The sequence below is a fragment of the Anomalospiza imberbis genome, chromosome 3 (genome assembly GCF_031753505.1).
Source record: "Anomalospiza imberbis isolate Cuckoo-Finch-1a 21T00152 chromosome 3, ASM3175350v1, whole genome shotgun sequence".
Classification (NCBI taxonomy): domain Eukaryota; kingdom Metazoa; phylum Chordata; class Aves; order Passeriformes; family Viduidae; genus Anomalospiza; species Anomalospiza imberbis.
This window is the reverse complement of record NC_089683.1, coordinates 30,920,646-30,929,753: the sequence shown is the minus strand read 5'-3', so window position 1 is coordinate 30,929,753 and position 9,108 is coordinate 30,920,646. Positions and strand designations below refer to the sequence as shown.

General features: G+C 40.0%; 2 protein-coding genes across 3 annotated transcripts in view; one reads left to right on the top strand and one right to left on the bottom strand.

The window, feature by feature from the left end:
- Positions 1–37: 37 nt before the first annotated feature.
- On the top strand, positions 38–6,956 carry CGAS (cyclic GMP-AMP synthase). Of its 2 annotated transcripts, XM_068183831.1 has the most exons (5): positions 40–825; positions 1,862–2,084; positions 2,880–3,125; positions 4,326–4,428; positions 5,081–6,956. In XM_068183831.1, the coding sequence occupies exons 1-5, from the start codon at positions 289–291 to the stop codon at positions 5,421–5,423; spliced, it is 1,452 nt and encodes a 483-aa protein (XP_068039932.1). In that variant the 5' UTR covers positions 40–288; the 3' UTR covers positions 5,424–6,956. The 2 variants fall into 2 exon arrangements, with proteins under 2 accessions (XP_068039933.1, XP_068039932.1); XM_068183832.1 differs by lacking the exon at positions 2,880–3,125 and having other exon boundaries at positions 38–825.
- The window catches only part of DDX43 (DEAD-box helicase 43), a 22,149-nt gene continuing 19,476 nt past the window's right edge, over positions 6,436–9,108 (bottom strand). The window contains exon 16 of the mRNA XM_068183834.1: positions 6,436–7,615. Within this exon, the coding sequence (XP_068039935.1) occupies positions 7,508–7,615 (108 nt within the window). The 3' untranslated portion in view covers positions 6,436–7,507. The remainder of the gene's footprint in view (positions 7,616–9,108) is intronic.

Genomic DNA, 9,108 nt, shown 5'->3' with positions numbered 1-9,108 from the left:
CACGTGTCCCCGCCCCGCGGGCGGGCGGGGCCGCCCAGGAGCGGGAAAACGCTCCCCGCGGATTGGAGGGCGGCCGCAGCTCGGTTGTTGCTACCAGAGCTTTCCCGTGCCCGGGCTGAAGTTGGCGGCACCGTGCAGCGCCTCGCCCCCGCCCCGCTCGCCTGGGTTTCGTTTCCTAGGGGAGGCGCGCTGCCTGGAAGAGGAACTCGCCCGAAGCCTGAGGCGGGAACTCCGTGGCCCGCGGGGCCGCGCTCGCCGTCTTGTGAGTGCAGAGAGGCGGCAGCGCCCATGGACACCGCGGGTGGCAGAGGGGCGCGGGCCAGGCGGGGGTCACGTACCGCTGCTCCGCGGAGCCGGGGCACGGAGAAGGGCGCAGCCCGAAGCCCCTCACGGGACCGCGTCGCGGATGAAGGCTCGAGCGCTGTCGCGACCCTCCGGGCACCGCGGACGGACGGACCTCCCGCTCGGGGCGGCCGTCCGGCGCGGCGAGCCCCCGCCGCCCGGGAGCCGCCAGCGGGCGGCGCAGAGGCGCTCCCCGCCCCGCGGAGCAGGGCGGCGGCCGCCAGAGCCCCCGCGGCCCCGCAGAGCGTCGCGGCGGTGCCCGACGGGGTCGCTGCCGCCAGCCGTCGGCCCCCGCCGGCGTCGGACGCCTTGCGGCTCCGGGAGGTGTTGTCGAGGCTCAGCCTGCCCCGCGAAGACGTGTCCAAGGCTTCGACACTGGTGAACACGGCGGTCTCGCACCTGGTCCAGGCCATCCGCGGCAAGGACAGCTTCTTCAGCTCGATCGAGCCGCATAACGCCGGCAGCTACTACGAGCGTGTCAAGGTGGGTGCCGGGGCGGCGGCGGCAGGTGGCGGGCGGGAACACGGGCCGGCCGCGCGAGAGCTGCTCTGAGCTGGCCTTACGGCTCTGTGCATGTAACTACATCTCTAAGGATGGCTCTGTGCATGTAACTACATCTCTAAGGATGGCTCTGTGAAGTAACCACAGATCAGTAGAAACCTGCTGAAAGGTGTTACGTGCATTGAGTCAGAGACGCTACGTGAACGGGACGCGTTCAGGCTGCAGCAAGCCCTGCCCTTGCACAACACGCAGGTGAGCCCGGTCTAGCAACACCATCAGTCAGGTACAGCAGTGCATGAGAAGCCCTGGGCCAGGTTTTAGTTCATATTTTTTTCAAAAAATCCGGAATTACGGATATAAATTGAAAGAAGAAAAATTTAGATTAGATATTAGAAAGAATTTTTTTACTGTGAGGGTGGTGGGACAGTGGTACAGAGTGCCTGAGGAGATTGTGGATGCTCCAAACGCGGGAGTGTTCAAGGCCAGGCTGGACAAGGTCTTGAGCAACCTGGTCTAGTGCAAGGTATCCCTGTGCCCAGGGCAGGGTGGGTCAGGACTAGCTTTATCTCTAAGGTCCATTCCAACCCCTTCACCTTCTGTGATTAACCAGTACATTTTTTCCTGATTCCAGCAGACTGAAACTAAGTCAAACACGGGTACACATTTTTTTTTTCCATCTAAAACCAGCTCCAGACCTAACAATGCATTTTTTTTCCCTCACAGTTGATTCCTGTGTTCAAAAGGACGACTGAGCACATTTATGCATTAATTATTCAGTACAGCTCAAGAATCTTGAAACTATCTTACAAAATTAATAAGTTGGAGAGCTGGGAAGTGACCTGCAAATTGCTATTTTCCACCGCATTGCACAGTAATCTTGCAATACCACAGAAATAAGCTCATATTTCACATCAGACATGATTAGTACACCAAGGTAGATAAAACCACAAGTGGTATAAAATTCTCATGTGAATAAAACCTAAGTTGCACATTAACTGTTGAATTCTTATATTTGCAGATATCTGAACCAAATGAGTTTGACATCATGCTTGTAATGCCTGTTACAAGGATTCAGCTGGATGAGTCTGATGATACTGGTGCCTATTATTATGTATCATTCAAAAGAAGTTCAAAAGAAAAGGGTTGGTTGAAGTTTTTAGAGGAAGATGGAACATTATCAGCTTTTAAAATGCTTCAAGCACTAAGAGAAATTATTAAACAGGAAGTAAAGAACATTAAAGGTTAGTACTGAGAGAATAAACCCAGTTACATTGTGCACGTGTGTTGCCCCAGTGTTAAGAAGATACATTTTCCTGCCAGTCCTCTGCCTCTGTGCCAATGGAGCTGTAACCCATCCTGTCCCCAGTATCTCAAGCTGGCTCTTGTATTAAGAATCACAAATACACATAGGTAACTTGTTACATTATTAACTCCAAAATGCGCATTTTCTGTATGAACATAATAAACATTAAGGGTTCTGTTGCATGCTTGCTATTTCCTACATGACCTATACATCTGGCATCTATCTGGAGTATACAAAGAGCCATTTCCTGAAGTGGTAGCAACAACAAAGAACTTTCTTTTATACAGTACCTAATATTTTTATTGATCAGTACAGAAACTGCATCCTAGTTATTTTTATAATGATTTTAAATATATAATATATATTTTTTATATAATTATATTAAAATAACCCCAGTTAGGGTTATTTTCCCCCAAAACCTTCAGAAACATTGTAGCTAGATCTCTTCACTGTGTGTTTCCAACAGGGAAGTAGTTAAATGAAAAACATTATTATATTTTTAATTCTTAGACAGTAAATCAAGCAAACACAGTAGTAGTGTTCTCTATTTCATAGAACTCTTCAACAGACCTTCTCAATGTTTCAACATCCTGTAGGATAAATAACCATTGACTGAACCCAGGTATTTCTTTTGATTGCTTATGAGCTCTTTAGTAAAAACTAACATTCTTTAAAAAAAAGTTTTCATCTAACTGAACTATCTTAACTTGAAATATCACTTTTTTGTTACTAGATATGGAAGTCACTGTGGCAAGGAAAAAGGCTGGAAGCCCTGCAATAACTCTTCAGATCAAAAATCCTCCATCAGAAATATCAGTGGACATCATCTTGACTTTGAAGGCTCAGCACAGCTGGCCCCCCAGCACACAGGGTGGCCTCAAAATTGAACAGTGGCTGGGAACAAAAAAGAGGCAGAACTTCAGAAATGAATCACTTTATTTAGTAGCCAAGCAAAACAAAAGAGAAAAAGTTCTAAGAGGTACCTCAAATATGGACAATAATAAGTTATGAAATATCTTCTCTATAACTTGATCACTTAAGTGCTATAGAAAGGGTATCCAGATCATGTTCAGTATTCCATCTTCAAGACACCTCATCCTGGATATATCCAGCTCAGACAACTGAAATCCCTCTTTAAAGCATCAGATTTGTGGTACTGCTTGTCCTGTACTGAAATGTAAATACGAACCCACTCTGCCAGGCTGTACACTAACCATTACTAAGAGCATTATATGAAATGCACTCTCTTGTAAGGAAATTAGAAGAAAGTTGCTAAAAATGCAGGGAACTTCCCCGTACATGATAATGCATCCACAAATCAGATACTTCTGCAGGAAGCAAACTGTTTTCTATCAAGATACATTATTTCTCACTGAACTCTGGTATGGCTACAACATTTTTTCCTCCACTGTCACGTTCAACCTCCCTTATTTTGCAGAAACAATCTGACTTGTCAGTGCATTGTGGTAACTCATGATTTCAGCAATAAGATTTCAAGCATTCTGATACCTTTTTAATTAGCATGCCCATGTTATCAAAGCCCAGTACAGAAGTACTGATTTATTTGGCAATTTCTTCCTGTGCAAATGAAATGCAAAGAGTAACAAACAGGCAAGGGAAACAATGTAATTCATGAAAAGAAGACAAAAGTGATTGCCGGTGTTAGAAACAGGGCATTGAGCTAGATTAGCAATTATTTTCAGAAGCATGAGCAGAAGAACAAAAAGAAATTTTTAGAAAAGTCATCTTACATGAGACAAACTCACAAACCTATTACTTGCACAAAGAAAACCCAGAAAACACAATAAGAGAACAGAAATTAAAAGGTAGATTTCTATGAATAATGCAGTTCTCCAAATCATGTTCAGCAAATCCAGGGATGTTCAGAACTAAGCCTAATTTTAAAGTAAATCCAAACATCCTTAGGAATTTAAAGCATTCAAACAATTAATTATATCCTTTATTAATTACATTCTAATTCTCTTTGTGAAGCAGCTGGGGAATTAAGGATGAACTAACTGCACTCACTGAATTATGTTGGTTTTTTTTTTTTTTTTGGTGGTGGGTGCAAAAAAATTACGGGTATATAAGCCAATTACAAAATTGGGGTTTTTTTCCTAGCTACCAAAGCTGATGTTTAGTGCTGTGTACCATTTAACAGTCTTGTGCTTGACTTCAGGGAACACCTGGCGACTCTCCTTCTCGCATACTGAAAAGGACATGATAAAGAACCATGGCAACTCAAAGACATGCTGTGAATCCAATGGACTAAAGTGCTGTAGGTTGGTATTTCACAGGAATATTTTACTTTAAGCCTGTGTGAGCTGAGCTAGCACTAACACTGTTTCAGTTTAGCATTTAAGAATTTAATCTTACAGTAATTACTCATAATAGGAAGCAAGAGTAAGCCTTTTAGGCATAATTGTTCTACAGCAATACAGCACTGCATGTGCTTGCTGAATGTCTGATTTGCATTTACCTAATGAAAGGTGGAAACAATCACATTGCTGGCTTACACTCCAGACTTGCCTTAGAATGCAAAAAGACGTGACTTATTCAATTATCTTTCCCAAATTCAGTCCTGTTTAGGAAAAAAGCTTTAAAAAGTGACCAACTCCACTTTCTGAGCAAAACTGCACTTCATATGAAGGCAATTTCTAAATTGATGGTGAGAAAACTGCTAAATGAGATCAAGATGAATAAATGATTTTTCACTTCCATGAGAACTGTTTTCCAGATTTCTTCAACAAGGAAGAAAAATACCCACATGAGGTACAAAACCTCCTTAACAAGTAAACTAAGAAGTTGGTTTGCCAATTATATCTTGTACTGAAAGAAAGCCACAGGAGAATTAATGCATAATTGTGTTTAAATATCTGATCTACATATTTAGAACTATAGAGAAGGTACCTAATTTTTTTTTTTTTTTAACAGGAAAGGTTGTCTTAAGCTGCTGAAGTTTCTTCTAGAGCAACTTAAAATGAAACATCCAAAAGAATTGGAAAAATTCTGTTCCTATCATGTCAAAACTGCTTTTCTCCATTCCTGCGTCACGTGGCCAAACGACACTGACTGGCATTTGGGAAACCTGGATCATTGCTTTCAGCAGTGTCTGGGATTTTTTGTGGATTGCCTGCAAAAGTCTCAGCTGACTCACTTCTTTATTCCCCAATACAACTTGCTCAGCCTAGAAGATAAGGCAAGACATCATTTCCTTTCAAGAAAAATAAGCCATGAATTAAACAACGGATTCCCAGTATTTCATGAGAATTACTAAGAACATTTTTCACAATAGATATCTAATCATGTTGACTTGCATATTTGAAAGAAAAAACTCTGCACCATAAATGACACTGCAGTAGTCTGTACTACAAAACCCAAATCAAAATACAGACCACTAAGAGAAAAATGTATACTTCAGTCACACTGCTTAGCCATAACCCTTAAAAGAAATGTTTTAAGTAATATTTACCTTGCCTATCCAAATGTGGATGTCACCTGCAAATTATCTTCAAGGTATAATAAGAACATATAGAAGAATTTGCAATAGTTCATTCCCCACATGTAATTTCTATGTTTCCAAATACAAAGGCAGCGATGACTGCATAAAGGGAAAACTGATAATTTTATTTAAAATTAAGATCCACTGCAGAATATCCAAAATACACTCCTACTTTCAAAAGAAAACAAATAACAAGTCACTGGAGTTACTTTGACATTAACCAGAACAACTTCTCCAGATTACCCGCGTGGATATGAAGATCTTTTGCAGAAGACAATCACCAGCAACACTCAGCAGAAAGAGAATATTTTATCTGAGTAATATGAAGTTCCTGAAGTTCCTGAACTTATCCTGAGTCTTCAGAATTACTTTAGAAATCAGTCTTTTCATTGGGCTTTGGATGGGAAACAACTGTTACCTAATATGCTGCAACAGAGTAAATGGTTTTCAGCCAATGAGCATTTATTTGTATGATGAATCATGCAGAAAGAAATGCATCTTTCAACCTGTATCAAAGAGGAAAATTCTTGATATAAAAGGTTTTCAAAACCAAAATGCAGCATGAACTGGACACTCCTGAAATTGAAATTCCTATCATTTTTTCTCATATTGAAGAAATGTATGTTAGGAAAAAAAAATTATAATATTTCCTATTACTAAAATTGTGCAGGTGAGAAGTACATAGCATTTGAGAACTGCTGTGCTGCATATAAATACATCTTTTGCTTCTATTTATAGAAGCCATGGGAAGTCCATATTTTTAGCCTACTATTTTTAGCCTACTTAGGAAGGCAAAATAACCTACTGGCTTGAATAATGCCCAGATTTACCTCAATTATGAGCAAATTAAGAGGGAAGAATATTTAGAGAGTAATTTTACTAAAAAATTTATCATTTTACTTAATTTTGTTTATTAGTTTTTATTTAATCATATGACACATAAATAAACACAAGTTCAGACCAAGCATCAAATGAAGGAATAACTCCTTCCCATATAAATTTCAAAGAGTAGAAAACATGCCCATTATCACTGGGAGTCTGTGTGACAGAACCTGAAATCTAAATGTAAAGTGTGATTCAACTTTATCTGGAAGAAATAAAAGCTGACCTTCACATGTATTCTTTTCTCCATGACTTTGTTAACATTGCTCTAGTAAATTCTGGTTTCGTTCCTTAAGCTAGAATATTACATCCACAAAAACCAAAAGCAGGTTTTCTTCCCCAGTTAGCCACAAACAAATACTTCCTGTCATGCTCTCCTCCATTACAAGAAAATGCAGACCACTCTCAAAAAATCTTGGGACACAAGTCTTAACAAAAGTTACCTCCAATGTTAAGTTTTAAAATAAGAATAAAGAAAACTTGCTTCAGCAAACATAAGTAACGGCAAACAGAGCAGTTTTCGTTATCCTGAGAAATCCTTCTGCATGCCAGCAGCATATCAAGGCAAAGGTACGGTATTTTGAAACTACATTGACAAACATTGCTTACAATGAATAATCTGGTTCTCTGAATATAAAAGGAAAAATTATCGTTTACATTCTTATATAGTAATATTGCATTTAACTAAAAAAAACCCAAACCAACCAACAAAGCCACAATATTAGTTTTTAACCAGTACATAATGGCTTTAGAAGCTTCATATATCACACAAGAAAAAAAAATTATGTGAAAATAGTGTCCAAGTGCAAAACCAGATTTATTCCTACATAAAGTTTTCTAAGACGCTTTTGAGAAGTTTGTTTAAATAGGACAGGTACAGAAAACAAACACAAAATGAAAGTAGTAAATTCAAGACCACGGAAGCTAACAATAATTAAAATCACTTTCTCTGTTTCAGTAGCTTCAAGGCATTACACTTATTTTGACGACTTTCTCCAAGGTCTTTGTATATCCTTTTCAATTTCTTTTCTCATTTGTGATTGTTTGTATCTTTCTGCCATTGCAATAAGCTCGTCAGGAACTACCTAATAAGAAAGCAGGCAAAAAAACAAGGTGAATTTTAAATAAATCTAAACTTTCAGACTCTGCTTTATGAAAACGCTATTGATTTGTGTGTTCCCAAACTTGATTTCATTATCTATCTGGCTCCTGTCATTTTGCAGATTCTTTTCTGTAGAAATGCAGAGAGAAATCTTTTTACATAAGATTGTACTGAAATATACTGAAAAATAATCCTCATAGTGTCTCTGGATTTTCAATAATATATCTATGCTTGCATCACCATATCTGATGGCAACATATAAGCAGCTAATTACAACATTATAGTTCAAACAGAAATGTATCTTTTAGTTATAAGGAAGAGCTGGTAAAAACATCCAGTGCCACTTAAAGGTGATATCATACTATATACATCTATTGAATGTTGATTGTATAAAATTCCTTATGGAACTTTTTAAGAGCCTCTGAAGAGAAACTTTGCAACTTAAAGAAAGTGTTGTCATAGGAATGGTTCTCACATGCTCAGAACAAAGCTAAAAGACAAGGGAAGAAGGGCAGGAGAAAATGGTCAGATCTCCCACCACTGGGAGGTCGCAAGAGCACCTTACCAAGATCCACAGGGGTTTTTAGCATGTTTGTAATTATATGGAAAAGGTGAATTGTAGCATCAAAACACTCTCACCTCAGAGCTCTTAACAACTGAGGCCAGATGTGACGAATTACAGACAGATTTATTAGTTGAGTGATGAAAAAATAACCCAGATACCATTCTTTTGCTCACAGAACAAAGGCAGAATCCAACAAGACTTAAACCAGGTTGGGCAAAATGCTGACATTAACGCAATGTTTACTGCAAAAAGCACAGTGGGCAACTGTACTGTCAAGAGGTCTTGGACCACTGATCTGTCAAAGCCAGCCCACTTCAGCAATCTGCAATGGCTCGTGGCCATCCATGTGGTGGAAGTCGCCCCGTCCAGAATCAGTTTCCTGATCAGAGCAAAGAGCAGTGTGTGAACATGCTATTAATATGATTGCTCTGTCTGTGTGATTAGTGTCTGCCAGTGGCACATATACGGTGCAAACAGCAGAGTACAAACAAATGTAAGTACCTTAAAAGTCTCCCTAAATGTGCCTGGGCTTGGCAATGCTTGAACAGGTGGAGAATGCAGCCAGGACAAAAGGTCTGGTGGAGCAGGAAGTCATATTACTTTAGTTTCCATTTATTTTGTCAGGCTTTATAATTGAACAATACTTGCTATTTGCTATCAGCAACTTTTTCTTGAGTTGGCATGAGGGACAGCTCTCTAGTATATGTTTTATGTGCTGAATTGCTCTTACTGGTAACAACTATCCTGGCAAAATATGACAACTCTGGAAGAGTCCATTCTGCCTAAGTTTCAAACATCATTTAAAAATAAAGTCTAAAATTATGTATCTCTAGCTGAAAAGCACAACAGACTAATCAATGGAGATAGAAATAATGAGACAAAGTTATTTTTCAGTTGAAACATGGGATGAT